At 44.4% G+C, this 18,803-nt stretch overlaps 1 protein-coding gene across 2 annotated transcripts in view; it reads right to left on the bottom strand.

Moving 5' to 3' along the window:
- Window positions 1–18,803, bottom strand: part of PLPPR5 (phospholipid phosphatase related 5) — a 111,389-nt gene that overhangs the window by 31,990 nt on the left and 60,596 nt on the right. For both annotated transcript variants that reach the window (XM_072997951.2, XM_020801237.3), the window contains exon 3: window positions 17,248–17,498. In XM_072997951.2, coding sequence (XP_072854052.1) covers window positions 17,248–17,498 — 251 coding nt within the window. The remainder of the gene's footprint in view (window positions 1–17,247; window positions 17,499–18,803) is intronic.

Here is an 18,803-nt window from a genome sequence, read left to right as displayed (position 1 = left end):
GGCCATCTCATGAGAAGAGAAGACTCTCTGGAAAAGACTCTGATGCTGGGAAAGTGTGAAGGCAAGAGGAGAAGGGGATGACAAAGGACGAGATGGTTGGACAGTGTCATCGAAGCGACCAACATGAATTTGACCAAACTCCAGGAGGCAGTGCAAGACAGGCAGGACTGGCGTGCTCTGGTCCATGGGATCACGAAGAGTCAGACATGACTTAACGACTAAACAACAACAACAACCTCTCATTTATTTGAACTGGTCCAATCTCATGTCTGGATCTGGGGCTAATATTGGTTAATATTAATGAGTGATTAACACAGCCAAGGAAGCAACCTCAATTCAAACTATAGTTAATGATCTTGTTTTCCCTCTTCACCATCTGAGCCTAACTGTTTAATCTGCAGAGACTGATGGGAGATTCGAACTCCCATTAGCCTCAGTCAGCATGGCCAGTAATCAGGAAGATGAATATAAGGTGCATGTACCATAACATATCAAACAAACCAATGACTTAAGACAGTCAACACTCAAATAAAAACTTGGAGGTGGCCCGTGATGATAGGCAGACATTTTCTTCAGACCTAATAGAATTTAAGTACTGGGAAGAGTTACTTTCTTGAACTACAAGGCTCAGAATGACCCCCAATTTCCATGGCCAAGGAGACACACTGATGTGGGATTTCTGTGCTCTGTAGTCCAAAACAGTAGTTTCTCTTCTCTGACTGTACTGGTGGAAGAATAACTTCATTACAGCACACAAGAAAGGAACACACACTTCAGCAGCTACTTGGCTTAACTGTAAGCGGCTATGATTTCTTGCCAGAAACTTTTATTTAGGCCCATCAATGTAACTCCAGTGGCATAAACTTCAGTGGTGAATTGCTGCCAATTAAGAAACTGGTGCTTGTTCTTCCCTCTCATGCAGTAAATAAAGAGGCAAGACACAGTTGATGAGTTCAAACTCGGACCACAACATTATTGACCTTGAACTGTGGTGGGGCCGAAGTTAGTGCCTCAAACTATGAACAAGAGCAAGTGGACCAATTAGGCCGCTTTCCAATCTGGGCCAGTCAAGTCCCCTGCTCTGGGGTGGGTGGGTGGGTGCAGTACCATGCTGGTGTTGCACCCAACCAGCCCAGAATGAGCCCGTCTCCATCCTGATTCTCATGAACCAAGGTTGGCTGTTTCCCAAGACTACTTAAAAAGGCCATCCCTGCTTGTCTACATGAATCTCACAATTTGTGGTACCCATCTGCTGCCAACCTTCACTCTACACTACATGCCAGAAGGAGGGGCTAGTTCATATTTAGCTCTCTCTTTCATCACTCAATAAATGCCTTCAACAGTCTGTGCCTCCGTTTTGTCTAAAAAACCAACAGCTCTTGCATCCACTAAGTGTATTCATGACTCCTGTACAATTCAGGGTGATCAAACCTGATGCTCAAAACCTCTGTTTTTTAGTACTCACATTTTCATTTCTCTGTTGATGCCCCAGCATGCTCTATCCAAGCAGCAGAGGTCACAATCCCATCGCCAAACCCTCCTGGCCAAGATGGCTGACCACACAATGATCACATAAAGCCAACGACAGTATGTCTTGTGCAGGTCCCAAGCAGCCCACAGGATCAGCTTTTGCCTTTTCAGCAAGCCAATATCATTGCCCCTTCAACCAATAAAATCTGAAGGACACCACCCATAAGGCTGGAAGAAGTCCATTCCAATGCATGTCATCTTCCTTTCCAAAGTGGCGAGAAAACCTGGGCTCAAATGGGACCCCCATGCCTATTTTTTAGTTCTCTAAACTGACCAAAAGCTGTTCCCACAGAGGAGCACATGCCTCCATCCTGGGAAAGCAGCGTCTGCAAGACAAGGTAACTAGTTATAAGATTACTGGGCACACATTGTGCTGGTAGCAGCAAGGCCTCGTCCTGTCAATCTGTGCAATGCTGCCCCCCATATAGGAAGCAATGTGAATGGAGGTGGAGGCTATGTAGGCCCTACCACTCCAGAGCATTCACAGTCACTGTCCAGAATTTATATTTTGTTAAGACACCCCCCCCCCCCCGTACGGAACTATACGGAAACAAAAAAAGAATCAGCTCTGGGACAGAACTCGCTATATAAGCTCCTTACTCCATCCCAGAAACTGAGATCGTAGCAATGAGACTGCACTCCATGCTGGTCCCATCTCTCCCAGCTGTGGGGGGAGAGCTCTCCCTCCTCCTCAGGTGCTTTGCGGAAGGCTCTCAGAGGCAGCATCCCCGTCACCCAACTGTTGTGTGACTTAGTGCCTCACAAGAAAAACTAGCACTGACTTAACTGGGGGGCAATTTATCGCTGACATTTATACCACTAGAAGTATGCCAGCAAAAATACATAATAAGATTCAAGCCTTTTATTTTTTTTAAAAAAAAATTATCAACTATCTGTAAGGTAAGTATATCTATCTTGTATTAATGCACAGTTGTAGTTCCAGGCAGCACCAATGATGGCATTTCTTCTAAACGCTTCCTATGGGACCACCTCTACCTTGTGTGCATTGATACTCAGCCAGGAGTTATTCATCACTCAGCCGCATAGAAAGACCCTGCAAAGCAGAGGGAAGAGATGTGTGTGTGTGTGTGTGTGTGTGTGTGTGTGTGTGTGTGTGTGTGTGTGTGTGTGTGTGTGTGTGTGTGTGTGTGTGTGTGTGTGTGTGTGTGTGTGTGTGTGTGTGTGTGTGTGTGTGTGTGTGTGTGTGTGTGTACACACTGCACCATCTGGAACTAAGGCAAAAGACAGTGTCATCGTCATATTGATTAAACTGCAGTCCGGATGGCCCTGCAGCACTGCTGCGTAGGTGAGGGGAGAGAGAGAGAGAATTCAGCAAAAGGACTTTGCACAACTTTGAACAGGAAGGGGGGAGGGCGTTGGAGGGGGCAGCCATTGAGGTGGTGCTGGGTAGGGGAAGGAATGGTGGTGGGGGTAGAACATGCCCGCGTAGGAGAAGAGAGGTTAGATATCTTACATCTATCCCCTCTTCTAGTCCTACCTCCAACCAAATGGTATCAGGCGACCATATCAGCAAACCCTCGAGCCACACGGTGCTGTTGATGAACGCCAGGTCAGTACAAAATAAAACTGCCCTCATCCATGATGTAATTCTGGATGAGGGTGCTGACCTGGCGTGCATTACTGAGACCTGGGTGGGAGAGGAAGGTGGTGTCCCCCTCTCCCAGCTGTGTCCTCCTGGGTACTCAGTCCAGCACCAGTGTCGCTCGGAGGGTCGGGGAGGGGGAGTTGCTATAGTCTATAGGAGTTCTATCTCCTTGACCAGGATTCCTATCCCTTTGAGAGGAGGTCTTGAGGGCCTGTATTGTGTGTTGGGCTCACGAGACAGATTAGGGATTCTGTTGGTGTACCGCCCACCCTGCTGCGTACCAACAGTCTCCCTACCTGAGCTGACGGAGGCAGTCTCGGACCTGGTGTTGAGGACTCCCAGGCTGCTGGTGCTGGGGGACTTCAACATCCATGCTGAGGCTGCCTTGACCGGGGCGGCTCAGGACTTCATGGCCGCCATGACAACCATGGGACTGTCTCAATGTGTCATCGGCCCGACACATGAGAAGGGCCACACCTTGGACCTTGTTTTCACAACGGGACTGGAAGATGGTGGTTTGGATGTGGAGGGGCTGGTTGTGACCCCATTGTCATGGTCAGACCACTTCCTGGTCAAGTTTAGTCTATTAGCTTCTTCTTCCCTCTGCAAGGGTGGGGGATCTATTAAGATGATCCGCCCTCGGAGACTTATGGATCCAGATGGATTCCTGAATGCTCTGGGGGAGTATCCGTCTGATATGGTTGGCGCTCCTGTCGAAGCTCAGGTCACCCTATGGAATAGGGAGATGACCCGGGCGGTTGACACGATTGCGCCTAAGCGCCCTCTCCCTGCTCGCCGAGCCCAGACAGCTCCCTGGTATACTTCTGAACTGCGGGCGATGAAGCGAGAGGGGAGACGGCTAGAGCGCAGGTGGAGGAAGTCCCGCTGGGAATCTGATCGAACACGACTTAGAGCCCATTATCGGGCCTATTTCGTGGCAATACGGCTGGCGAAACGGCAATATTTCTCCAGCCGCATTGCTTCCTCAGAATGTCGTCCAGCAGAGCTGTTTCGGGTGGTCCGGGATCTTCTTCAACCGGGAAACCCGGTGGAGGTCCCGGACTGCTCATCAGCTCGCTGTGATGAGTTTGCTATTCATTTTGAGGAAAAAATCGCTCAGATTCGCAGTGGGCTGGACTCCACTGTTACTGCAAAATCGGAAGATGTGTCCAGTGTGCCGTGCTTAGGTCAAACTTTAATGGATGAGTTTCAATTGTTGAGACCCGAGGATGTGGACAGGGTGCTTGGATCTGTCCGTTCTACCACCACGCCGCTCGACCCTTGCCCATCTTGGCTAATTGGAAGATCTGCCAGGGGGGTTCGCACTTGGGTCCAGGAGGCCGTGAACGCCTCTCTGAGAGAGGGAGTGGTCCCTACCGCCTTGAAAGAGGCGGTGATTCGACCACTCCTTAAAAAGCCTAACCTGGACCCAAGGCTGGTGGTCAACTACCGACCAGTGGCGAACCTCCCTTATTTGGGCAAGGTGTTGGAGCGGGTTGTGGCCGGGCAACTCCAGGCGCTGCTGGATGAAACGGATTTTCTGGATCCATTTCAGTCGGGTTTCAGGCCGGGTTTTGGTACAGAGACAGCCTTGGTCGCCCTGTATGATGACCTTTGCCGGGAGAGAGACAGGGGGAGTGTGACCCTGTTGATACTCCTGGACCTCTCAGCGGCTTTCGACACCATCGACCATGGTGTCCTTCTGGATAGGCTGGCTGGGTTAGGAGTTGGGGGCACTGTTTTACGGTGGTTCCGCTCCTTCCTAGCTGACCGTATCCAGAGGGTGGTGCTGGGGGACAGTTGCTCTGCCCCATGGCATTTATGTCATGGGGTTCCTCAGGGCTCGATACTGTCCCCCATGCTGTTTAACATCTACATGAAACCGCTGGGAGAGGTCATCAGGAGGTTTGGGCTGAGGAGTCAGCAATATGCTGACGACACTCAGCTCTACCTCTCGTTTTCCACCAATCCAGGTGAGGCGGTTTCTGTGCTGAACTCGTGTCTGGACCTGATAATGGACTGGATGAGGGTTAATAAATTGAAACTCAATCCAGACAAGACGGAAGTGCTGTTAGTGGGTGCTTCGCCGGACAGGTTGGAGGGCCACTTCCCTGTCCTGAATGGGGTTACACTCCCCCTAAGGGACAGGGTCCGCAGCCTGGGGGTGCTCCTGGACCCCAGTCTAACTTTGGAAGCTCAGGTGGACTCGGTGGCCAGGGGTGCCTTCCTTCAGCTGCGGAAATTATACCAGCTACGGCCCTACCTGGACGAGTGGAGTCTCATGACAGTTACACATGCACTGGTAACATCTCGTATTGATTATTGCAATGCGCTCTACGTGGGGCTGCCTTTGAAGACGGTCCGGCGACTGCAACTGGTTCAGAATCGAGCTGCGCGGCTGGTGAGTGGTGGGGCCGCCAGAGAGCACATCAAGCCGATTCTGTATAATTTACACTGGTTACCAGTTGCTGTCCGGGCCCAATTCAAAGTGCTTGTTTTGACATATAAAGCCCTAAACGGCTTGGGCCCTGGATACTTGAAGGACCGCCTCCTTCCATATGAGCCTACCCGGCTGTTAAGATCTAGCCAGGGGGCCCTTTTGAAAGAGCCATCCCTCAAGGAGGTAAGAGGGATGGCTTGTAGACAAAGGGCCTTCTCGGCAGCTGCCCCCAGACTATGGAACGCCCTCCCAACTGAAATTCGCCTGGCGCCGACACTGATGATATTTCGGCGCCAGGTCAAAACCTTCCTGTTCCAGAAGGCTTTTAATTGAAATAACATTAACTGTGGGTCTTAATGATGGCAATTTTAATTGTATTTTAATTGTATTTTAATTGTATTTTAATCATTTTATTTTATTCCATTGAATTTTAATTGTTGTAAGCCGCCCAGAGACCTTTGGGTAGAGTGGGCGGCATATAAATTAAATAAATAATAATAATAATAATAATAATAACTTCACTTCACAGGGCAAAAGCGGGATGGCTCAACAGAGTTAGCCAATTAGCATTCTACTTTCTGCTTTTATCCAGAATCACAACCCTGGCTATATTTCACCGTCAAAACAGAATAAACCCTGCTCTTTTGCCAAGGACCCTGAGCCGCACTGCTCTATGTGTTTCTCCTTTAATTAAACCACATGCAGATTGCAAGCAGGAACACTGCCTATCAGCCTGGACCTACTGCCTGCCCCTTACCTGGATCACTTATTCAGAAAGAGCATCTGCACTGACTGTGCTTTCCATTTGGCTCTCTTTTGTCCTCCTTCACTGACTGCCAGTCATAAGGACTCAGGGGCAGAATCTGGAAGGAACTCATTCAAAATTAATGGTGCAACTTGTTATCGTTTTCTTTTCTTTTTCTTTTTCTGCCTCGAGCAACAAATGCTACTGTTGTGACTGCTGGTGTTGCAACAACATTAGAATAGTGATTAATAAGTAGTTACCCTTTTATATATCATGTGGGCAGGAAACCTTTGGAGGATTAGGAGGGCATGTTTGATTTTTTTTTTAAAGAATAATTTAAATGTAACATAACACAAATATGCAAAGTAATATATTACATCATAAGTATCTGGAAATTGAGTCATGACAACTGGACTTCTTTCTTGTTAGGCTGAAATGTTGTGCTACTCAGTCTGACTGAAGAAGCTGCTTGGATGAGTAGCACATTTCAGCCTTACAAGAAAGAAGTCCAGTTTCCATGACTCAACTTCCAGATAACCACGGATGACAGAATTTTCACAGATATATTACTTCATAAGGAAATGAGTAAGGACAACCAGCTACTGTTTTTTGTAAAATGACACTACAGTAGTGTGTTAGCATTTAAAGTAACACAGTTCTGCTTTGGGGTGGATTTGCATACCGTAGGAAGGAGGTGGACAAAGTGTAAGTGCAAAGGATGCAGTGGCTGAACTGTCTTGATGCTTATGATGGAGCAATGTGGTGGAGCAATCTATTGGATATCCCAAGGCAAAGGTAGGAGTCAGAGATACAAGTGGGACAACCAACCACTGGTTTCCCTCTCTTGCCCTCCATCTTTCCTTCCGAGATTCCCTCCTCTCCCCTCCACAAAGAGGAAATTATGCAGAGGGCCACAAGGTGCTTAGACTACTTAAAAGAGATCAATAAGATTTCCAAACTGGATGCAACTAGACATGTTTACAAGAAATGTCTCAAGGACAAGCATATCAGCTTACGATCTAACCAGTCAAATGCATCCCACCATCCAGTTGATCTCACCAGCTCTGTTCTCAACCAATTTCCTTGTTGTAATCAACTGTACAGCCTGGGCTGCAAAAGAGGAGAGGAACTGTCAAGCTTCTGCTAAGCTCCAGATCATGCCTGGCAGGTTTACATTTGTATCAGCCCATTATAAATTGCATTGGCTTGATGTGAAGAAGAGCTTAGGTTCTGCCTAACAGGATAGGAGTACAACATGAGGTTAAATAAATTTGTACTGATAGAGTGATTTCAGGGGTATGGAAGGTCAGGGTTTTTTGCCATCAAGATCTCCCAGCAGGTGCACAGATTGTCAAAAAGTGAAATGTGAAATGACTAGAAATCCAATTCCAATTCTGGATATTGGGGTGGGTGGGTGTTAAATTGGGGAGAGGCCCCATGACTCATTTAAGACTCCCAAGAAAATCACTCATGGGGAAGGGACGTAGAAAAGAGAAATGAGTTAAGAGAGGGGAGAAAAGCAGCTTTCTGTCCCCAAAGATACACACTGCCAAACTTTCATCCAGAGTATTAATATAAAATTCTACCACATCTGACTTTTAAGCTGTAAGGGAAGATATAAGAAAAGCTACTTTTTGGGACAAAGACAGACAAAATATATTTGCCAAGGCTTTCACGGCCGGGATCTAATGGTTGTTCTGGGTTTTTGGGGCTCTTTGGCTGTGTTCTGAAGGTTGTTCTTCCTGACATTTTGCCAGTCTCTATGGCCAGCATCTTCAGAGGACTGGAGTAGGAGCATGGGCAGAGTTCCTACTCCAGTCCTCTGAAGATGCCAGCCACAGAGACCGGCAAAACGTCAGGAAGAACAACCTTCAGAACATGGCCAAAGAGCCCGAAAAACCCAGAACAACCAATAGACAAAATAAATAAATAAATGTATGTTGTTAGACAATTCTGACTTATGGCGACTCTTTCCAGGGTTTTCTTGCTAGATAATACTCAGTAGTGGTTTACCCTTCCCTTCTTTTGTGGGCATCCTGGATCTGTGCAGCTTGCCCAAGGCCAAAAAGGCTGGCTCTTCTAAGCTGCACAGTGGGGAATTGAACTCCCAATATCTTACTCCATGACCTAACTCACTGAGCCAGCCAGCCAGATAGACAATACCTTCTAGAATAGCCTAACAGCATGGCCAGTGGCCAGTCTGACTGTGTGCTTCTGAAAGATCTGGTCCAAACAAAGAATGTTCCCTACTAGGAGATAATGAAGTTAGACCCAAAGTTATTAGACAGGGTTTAGACCAGGCTTGTCCAACCTGCGGCCCAAGGGCCGCATGCGGCCCAGGTCAGCTCATAATGCGGCCCAGTGCAATTTTTTATTTTAAAAGAAATTCCAAAGTTTCAAGTTACACTGCCGGCGCTTGCGGCTGGAATGTGGCCGGGGCATGTCACGACAGTAGAGGGGGAAAGAGGGAAGGAAGGAGTGGGAAGGGATGGGACAGGGGGGCTGCGTGACTGCATTGTGCCATCCCCATCAATAGGTGGACCCCCTCCCGGCCCCAGAAGGCCGCCGGAGTCGAAGCTGGCAGCCTCTGCTGTCTGAGATTGCAGCTGCCAGTAAGCGTGCTTGGAGTGGGGCTGCGGAGGACGGGTAGGGCTGCCCCCCCATGCGGCCCAAACCAAATGTATGTGCGGCCCAAACCAAAGTTTCATCTTCTAATGTGGCCCGGGGAAGGTGAAAGGTTGGACACCCCTGGTTTAGACTTTGCTGCATCAACCTCAAAATGCACCCCTCCCCCAAGTCACTCTGTGGAAAAGCTTTCCATCATGAGTTTTGCTTTTCATTTGACCATTTGTTTTAAAATGCTTCCTTAACGAGAAGTGTCTGGAGAAGTTAAGATGCAGAGAAGGATAAACATTTTCAGTTCCTCAACTATGATTAAGTAGTTCATTGGAAAACCTAAATGATGACAAACTAGGATGGATGATACAGTTTGAAGGGAGCTGGCAAATTATGGTTTATGTTAACCAAGATTAATGGCTATATGTTTGGAAAAAAATTATAATTAAGTCCTTTTCCTCAAAGATCTGCCTGCAAAGTGATTACACAGATCTTGCTTATGTTTCCCTTTGCACACCCTCTAGAGGCTGGAAATAGCTCAGCAACTTAAGCCAAAGTTTCATTATCTGTCTGAGAACTTAACCTGGGTTAAAAGCAAGAAAAAACTATTGATGGTAGTTAAGTGTTATTCTAGTACCGAGCCTTTGTGGCTCTTCATATCACAGTAATGTAAATAGCAAGTGGACATCGAGAGCTCTTGTTTTAAAACTCTGTGTGAAAAAAAAATCAATCAAACTCAGCATTGCTAACAGAAAATATAAAGATAAAGGTTCCCCTTGACATTTTCAGTCCAGTCATGTCTGACTTTAGGGGGCGGTGCTCATCCCGTTTTCAAGCCGTAGAGCCAGCGCTTGTCCGAAGACAGATTCCGTTGTCACATGCCCAGCATGACTAGGGAATGCTGTTTTACCTTCCCACTGACGTGGTACCTATTTATCTACTCACATATTGCATGCTTTTGAACTGCTAGGTTGGCGAGGAGCTGGGACAAAGTGATGGGAGCTCACTCTGTCGCGTGGATTCGATCTTACGACTGCTGGTCTTCTGACCCTGCAGCATAGGCTTCTGCGATTTAGCCCACAGCGCCACCACATCCCCTAACAGAAAATATAGGATCACCCATATTAACCTATACCACAATCAGGAGGGATATAAACCTTTATGTCACATGGACTTGTTGGATATTGGGCAAATCCACATTCAGCTGGGTTTATTTTTAATATTAACATATTTATTTTGCTAGTGTCAGTAAGAAACAGATTTGTGTCTCTGCAGGACACAAATTTAAGGAGCCAGCCTTCTTAAACTCTACAAGACTTCCAATGTTTGGTGACAGAGGGAGGGGGCAGAATAGTGTAAAAATATATAAAAAACAAACCACAAAGTATTTGCAAAGAAGTAATATAAAAGCTATCAGTAGAAGGCTGCATACCCAGAAAGAAACAAGTCAAAGTTACCATAGTAGCAGCCACCCACACTAAGCAGTGGCAAAAAAAGAGAATCTATTGCTAATACACTATATGCACAGATATTTGCAATGTAGTGACAATTAAGAGAAACAAAACTGTGTGAAACATAATGGTGAGCACATCTCTCAACTTTGGAGAGGAGCAACAGAATGCATATATATTCATGGAAATGAGAGTAGATCAGGTAATTGCTTACACTCCTCACCTGCTCAATACTTCGCAACAACCATGAAGTATACTGAGACGCAAAACAGTGGCCAAAAGCCCAGGATTTTCATGGGTAAGCATGAACCTAAACCCACATTTCTGATGTTAAAGTCTGCTGTGGCAGCTATTAAGTATCCAGCTCCCTTCTTTGGGGCTATGAGACCTTAGAAGACCAAGCCCACGTAAATCTTACTGAGGAAGACAGATGGTTCATACCCACATCCCACAGTAAACAAGTACAATATGCTGTTTTCCTCAGACTATGGTGAGAAATAAATACTAAAGCCCGCCTTTGACTGGAAGAGGGAAATTCTTAACTAATGTGTCTATGTGTCACAGTAGGAGCTTCTCTTACCTTTGGGATTATGCAAGTCAGCTTGCTTTGTTTGGTGACGATTTTTCAAGATCTAAATACATAACTCCTTTCAAGTATGATTTCACAAACTGGGGATGATGGCTCATTCTACAGAAGCAACGTTAACATGTTTTCATCTCTAATTACGGGGGATATCAAATGTCTGTTTCTGCGGCAGCAGTTTCCACTAACAGATGTCAAAGTGATTCCTACATGCTCAGAGATTCAGCAAAAAACGTCTCTGTCCTGCTATTCAAGAATGGGACTTCCCATCTCAAATATGAAGGCATATTTTGGCAAATGCTTCAGAAATTAACTGAACTGAAACTATCTATGATTTATACTGGCCATATTCACTAGCTAAGTGACTCATGGCATCGAGAGGACTCTGCTCTGCCTGTTTGTTATACAGCTGCTAAAGGTGAAGAGCCTACTGTACTGGGTAAAAAAAAGATTGTAACTTTAATTTAGCACCAAGGCTGAACACACAAGAATTATTGGAGGAATAAAAGCTAGACTTTCAGAAGTGAAACACTTAAAGCTCTTTGCCTGGACATGTATGTTTAAATCCTGAAAAACAGTCTGCCTCAGGCTCTCCCATCTTTGCATTCTTTTCTGATTTCACATTCTTTCTACAGTATATGGAACAAAGAAACCTGCAGATTTTTCAATCTTCTTTTCAAGAACAAACTGAAACAAAAACTTCACCTGGGCCACACACCTCTCAGCTTACGTGTTCACATGCCCCACCATTGCCACCATGAAAGCATCCCACGGCCTTTAAAGACATATATGTCTTGACCTATATATGCAGTCTGGTGATTAAACTAGATGCAAGTCACCAACAACATACAATAGCTTGCCAAATGCTTGATTATTCTAGTTCATTTTCCATTTTCAGGCAGGAATGATAAAGGATGTCCACTGAACCCCTATGAGCCATCATACATGGGTAGTTGAGTCATTTTGGACTGGTGTTTCATAGGCTGAGAAGGTTGTCTCAACATAGCTATTGACACTACAGGTTTCAGGCTTCTCATGATTCGTCACATTTCTTTTTGCTGGTTTTATTGGGCAGAATCCTATTGGTGTTCATGTAAGATGTGAGTTCCCCCTGATGAAGAGTTGGGATATGTCTTAGTTGCATGCCTGCACATGCACAGGACTGCAGAACTGAGATGAATCTCAGCACTTATCAATTAACCATGGCAAGTTATGCAAACAATGTACAGCCACCAACAGGATACTGGCTAATATCAATAAAGTGCTGTATCTTTTCACTAAAAGCTTGAATTTTTATAAGCATGGAAGAATAAAGCACAACAGCATGCTAGGAAATCTTTGAAAGCACATTGAAGTTGCTTTTCTCTATCTTTTAAATCCCAAACACTTAAAATAATCTAAAGATCCCCTCTAAGAAATCAGAAGAACCAACTAGTCCTTCATACCTTTCTATCATGTTACTACTTCTGATTGCTGTAAATTGGTTTAGTATCCTGATTTTTCCCCCCCTGAAATTGCTAACATAGTTTCCCAGACAAAGTATGGAAGTGATTAACTAGAAGCTTCCAGATTTAATCATGGGTCTCTAATCAGCAGAAAGAAAATAATTGATGGTGCTGCATAACACTGCATGCAGATAATTCCAGATATAATGACAGATATAGCTCAATATGAGCACACACATATACATACTTGTATACATGGGTTTATAAGTGCATCTGGGTTCCAAAATCTCCTTGCTATCACAGTTTATTTCCCCATTGACACAGATGTAAGGCTTTCAACCTACAAACCTAAATGAAGCATACATCAGAGTCAACACATGATCACATTCTGGCTGTTTGAAAGACCCACTAATGTCAACATGGGTATTGTCAAGTCACTCTCCCAAGGCCCCTTTTCCACTCATGCAGAAGACATAGATTATGTTTGGGACTCCACATAAAACCAGGCCAGCAGAAACTAGGCACAGCTGCGTGAAATCAGCTATAGGTTATTTTCCGCTAGCCCAACTCAGCTGTTGACGGGGGGAAAATAGAGAAAAAGTCCCTATGACAGAATGAAACACAGTCACTAAATTTAGGACAAATGTAACCTGATGCTAAAAGAATCCCACTGATCTTTCCTTAATGTGACATCCTATACATATCTACTGAGAAATAATTCCCACTGAGTTAGGCTGAACTTATATCCAAGCAAGCACATAGGTGACTGTAGTCTTAAGTCAATTATTTTGGTCCATCTGAAGGGTTAATTCCTTTCCTGAAGGTGAAAGGATAAGTTAATGAAGCATGATTTGTGCACTCTTACTAATCCAAACCAATGTAAGTCACATCCTCTGAAGCATAACGCTATTTCATCTGGGAAGACATCTGAATGCAGGAATTGAGTGAAGTGTTAGAGAACATCAGGCTTCTAATGCCTCTATATGCATCTCTGAGAAAGACTGCGCACTGATGACTGAGAACCGCTGGACTGGGGAATGGGTCTGGTTTCATTCTTCTAAGGGTGCAGAGGAGGCATGTTGTTTTTTAGTCTGCAACCAGTACCAGCCCACTAGTGACCAAGGGGAATCTGCTAGGCTCCCAGACCCGGCCCCAACCCAAAGGAGGCAGAGAGCAGGAGTGCTCTCAGCAGAGCCACTATAAGCACAAAAAAGGGGGGGCTTGGGGGAGATGGCAGCCTGTAATGGCCTAACACTACCAGCCCTCTTCAAGGCCTGTCAGTTGGTTGGGGTAAGTGTGGAAAACCAGATCCCAGTCACTGACTGTGGACTGTGTCCACCCAGTGACAGTAATTCAGGCTTGGGCTGGAGACAGCATGAGGCTAGTGGAGCTAACTCAGCCCCCATGTGGATTTCACCCACCTTAATAAAGCTGAGTTCAGGTAGTAACGAAAACCTTGACTTCATGGAACCTAGGGCAGAGGGTGCCCTCCCTACCACCCCACCCTGAGCAACGGTGGCGGCAGTAGTCACACTTTGATTTTATTGATCCATTGACTGTAGATTGATTGTTGGTTAGAGGAATGGAAAATCATTACTTATTTTTTAATCTAGCACTTTTTTTGGTTTTCATAGATCTATCTCTTCCACTTTCTTTAATTTATACTCCACTTTTCTCCCAGCAGAAGTAACCAAGAGGACTTTGAGTGTCCCTGTACATTGCTGGCTCTTTGGCAAAACAAACAAAACAAAAAACAACAAAAAAGGCAGTACAGACATAATCATGTGTCATCAAATCAATTCTGGTTACATGGTTTTCATTTCCCTTCTTCTGGGGGTGCCCTGGGACTGTACAGCTTGCTCAAAGCCACACAGGTTGGCTATACTCGAAGAGGGCATAATGGGGAATTGAACTCACAACCTCTGGCTCCACAGCCAGATACCTAAACTGCTGAGCTATCCTGCCACTTTGTACAGACATACTATCAATCAATAAATAATAATAATCATCTTATAACAAGAAGAATATTAAAAATGAATTAATTTTGCAATTAGAAAATTGGAAAAAAAAGAATAAATATTACTGTGGAAAAGACACTGTTCTTCATATTGTGAAAAACAAAATTTAAACTGAAGTGATAGGATGACTCCTCCTAACTACATCTGTTGAATGTCTCTACATTTACACTGCAATATTGGAATTTAACCTATCCCTTTGATACCTACAGCAGCAGAGTTGCTAGTAGAATAAGATGATAAACTGTGGGCTAGAAAATCATTTGCTCAAATCTTACATTACTGTGAGCTCACATCCAAGTTGACTTACCGAAGGCATTATCTCCTGGCTTCAGTTACTCATTGATGATAAATGATGGTACAATTCATTAAAGGAACCAGTTAGATAGATAGAATTACCCCATCCAAGCTATTTAATTTGAGACTCTCATTCTAAATGTCCTACACTGAGTAGCAGGAAGGGCCAGATGGTCAACAACACCCCTTACAACTCTAATTCTATGGCTGAAATCCCATTGTTTAACGTAAGAGAATGTGTAACTTTCAGTCTGTTCCTAACTGAAAGAGTTCCCACTGCAATTCTTGGAGGGGTGAATGCATGCTGGCTTGGTGCATCTCCACATGCCTCTGAAAATCATGGTGGGGAAGTTTTATTTGCCATTTAGGAATGAACTGAAAGTTACAGATTTTCTTATGCTAAGGAACAGTCTATGGACTGGATCTGGAGTCTTAGTGGCACTCTGTTTATGCTGGTAGACTGTGGGAATCTTCTGCTCAGCCTGAAAGGAGTTACAACATGGAGTGAAACAATTAAGCAAGGGGCAATTGACAGATTGTCTTCTGATGCAACATACACATTTTAACTTACCTTTAAAAAGCTGTTGCAAAATTATTGAAATTATTACATGAAACATCAATAAAATGTTCTGTATTGTTGCTACAGATCATGTGAAAGCCAAGTAGACAGACTGTAGTGTTCTATGGAGACTGTATAGTATCCTATACAGAGGAGATCAAGACTCTATTCACCCCTCCCAAATACAATGGTTAGCCACAACTTTAAAACCATTGACAGGTGATTATATTGTTACAAAGGCACCTTCAAGGGGTGGGATAAATTAGGCAGCAAGTGACTAGTCACTTCCTGATTTTCATGTGTTGAAAGCAGGAAATATAGGCATGTGAAAAGATCTCAGGGCCATGGTTCTTAACCTATGTTACTCAGGTGTTTTTGGACTGCAACTCCCAGAAACCCCAGCCAGTAGAGCTGATGGTGAAGGCTTCTGGGAGTTGCAGTCCAAAAACATCTGAGTAACAAAGGTTAAGAACCAGTGCGCTAGATGACTGGTTCAGAGCATCTCCAAAGCAGCAAGTCTTGTGGGGTATTTCCAGTATGCAGTGCTAAGTACCCTACCAAAAGTGGTGCAAGGAAGGACAACCAAGGAACTGGCATCAGGGTTGTGGGTGCCCAAGGCTCATTGACACACATGGGGAGCGAAGGCTAGCCCATCTGATCTGATCACAGAAAAGCTACAAACCTAATGCTGGCCATGACAGAAAAATGTCAGAACACACAGTGCATCGCAGTTCGCTGAGTATGGGGCTGTGCAGCTGCAGACTGGTCAGAATGCCCATGACAGAATGCCCATGACTGTCCATTGCCAAAAGCACCTACAATGGGAACGTGAGTGTAAGTACTGGACCATGGAGTGATGGAAGGAAGTTGCCTGGTCTGATGAACCATCTTTTCTTTTAGTTCAGGTGGATGGCTGGATGCACTATGGAAACAAGACCAGCCAGCAGAGGCAGTGGTATGCTCTGGACAGTGTGCTGCTGGGTTCTGGCATTCAGGTGGATGCTACTTTGAAATGTCCCATCTACCTAGAAATTGTTGTAGACCATGTACACCTCTTCATGGCACTGATGCCAGTGGCCTCTTTCAGCAGGACAAGGCACTCTGCCACACTGCAAAAATTGTACAGGAATGGTTTGAAGAACATGACAAAGACTCCATAGTGTTGTCTTGGTCTCCAAATTCCCCAGATCTCAATCTGATGGAGCATCTATGGGTTGTGCTAGAACACCAAATCTGATCCATGCACCACTTTGCAACTTGCAGGACTTAAAGGATCTACTGCTAACGTTGTGGTGCCAGATATCACAGGACATGTTCAGATGTCTTGTGGAATTCATGCCTTAACATGTCGGAGCTGTTATGGCAGCACGAGGAGGGCCTACATGATATTAGGCAGGTGATTTTAATTTTGTGGCTGATCAGTGTACATGCAATGGGCTTCATCAGAGCTACACAGAAATAGTCTGAACAATCATTAAGAAGCTCTGAGATGCAACACAGCTGATTTGTGTATCTGTAAAGCCTAATGCTAAAGGGATAGAACCAAAAGAAGAGCTAAATTAAGTCGTATTTAGCCAGTCATACTTCCTTTCTTGATTCCCACCAAGGCATATGTAATGTAGGCTTCCTACCATGATTCCATGCACATAGCACAGAAGATGGAAAACTCTCTGAATCTCCTAGTCAGTGTTGCTGTTGTGGGAGTCATAATATATATGGGCCTGTTATGCTCTCTATACATAAGACAGTCCAACATGCAGTCAGTAGAAGGGAGAGGCAGATGACCGTGATCCTGACAGCCTCATCTTCATTAGCCTGAGCAACTGCAAAGGATAAAATTGGCAATGCTTTCCACTGTTAAACTGTAAAAAGAGCAAAACTAGCACATGGAGAATGTATGTGACAACAGAGAAAGATGTTGCACGGAACACTGTTAAAAGAAGCTGCCTGGTTTACTTACTGCCAGATATGTCGCTGCATAGACACTCAGTGCTGCTTCTTTGGATGGAAATGTTTTCCTGGCTTTCATGATAAGATCTGGGTTTCCAGAACACGCCTCTACACCACCGATAAACTGAGTATACTGCTGGCATCCAAGTGCAGTGTAGTTGGGTTTGCAAAGTGCAAGGAAATGTGGTGCAAGATTCCCAGTTACTACTTGTCCAGCATTTACAAAGATATCTGTTGCAAAAAGTCCAAATGCATAAATGCCTAGAGAAGGAAAAGAGAAAATTGTGAATCTCTTGCATTTTTCTTCAAATCCTATATGTATTAAGCATTTTCTTCATATACATCCCACACTTGCCAAGTAAGCAATGCCAGCACTAATGCAGAGTCTTGGAATTGCTGGAATGACTACACTGTCTTAGCTGCAGAGGTGCACAGCTCTTATAGAAGGTCAGAAAATCTGTTTTTCCCCACAGGCCTCTGAAATCTGCAGGGCAACAAAAGCTTGAGGAAAGTAACAGAAAGAATGCAGGTCTAAATCTTAAGTTTAGGCCCAGTTAATGCAGACTCATTCAACTAATTGTTGAATGGTGAATCAAGAGTAATGCAAATCCTATTAACTTGGGTTCTCTACCAAATAGATTCAGGCCAATATTTTAAGCAACCAGTTTTTGGTTACTAAATGTTTTGGATAATGTCACATTTGGAAACATTTCTGGTAACATTTTTAGAGGCTAGTGAGAAGGGTTACTGTGGAACAGCAGGAGCTGAGTGGGAGATGCCTTTGGCAGGGGGAATTGCACCTCCAGAAATTAAATACTGTAGTTTTACTAGGAGCAGGCAAGTCTTCAAAGCAGAGCCCAGGCCTGCAATGCAACAGAGAAGTGATTCAGTTGGTTTTGCACAGCAGGCTGCTTTTAAAATGCTGGAAAAGTTAGCAGCTTTGGATTGGGGGCAGATATTAGCTTCAATTTGGACATTATTATTATTATTATTATTTATTTAATTTATATGCTGCCCACACTACCCAAAGGTCTCTGGGCGGCTTACAACATAAGAAATGAAGCAGTCTTAATTTGTGAATAAATTAGCTCAGCTCAACAAATTTCCAAATCAATTATGATGTGAGCCAAAAGGAACATGCCCATCTGTAGAGTAATCATGGGGTTTGAATGGTTAATCCAGTTAACAGTAATAGGAATTCATTCACCATTTATTATGTTTGGATATTACCAAAGATCCTGAGTTGCAGCAGTTCACAGTTCCAGTCCACAGAGCTTGACCTGCAACCAGTTGTTCCTGGGTTAGGTTTGCAATATACTTATGAGTAAATCCTCTAGAAATCATTCTATTTTTGCACAAAAATCCTGGTAAAGCTCTCCAAAGTTGTGCTCAGAACTGGACTTCGGAAGTCCAAAAATCTATCTAATATATATATATATCTATAGATTTTTGGACTTCCAAAGTCCAGTTCTGAGCACAACTTTGGAGAGCTTTACCAGGATTTTTGTGCAAAAATAGAACTTATATATATAAGTTCTAGAGCTCTGGAAAATTTGAGCAGGAAAT

Source organism: Pogona vitticeps, chromosome 4, assembly GCF_051106095.1.
Source record: "Pogona vitticeps strain Pit_001003342236 chromosome 4, PviZW2.1, whole genome shotgun sequence".
Lineage (NCBI taxonomy): Eukaryota > Metazoa > Chordata > Lepidosauria > Squamata > Agamidae > Pogona > Pogona vitticeps.
This window is presented reverse-complemented; position numbering and strand designations above follow the sequence as displayed.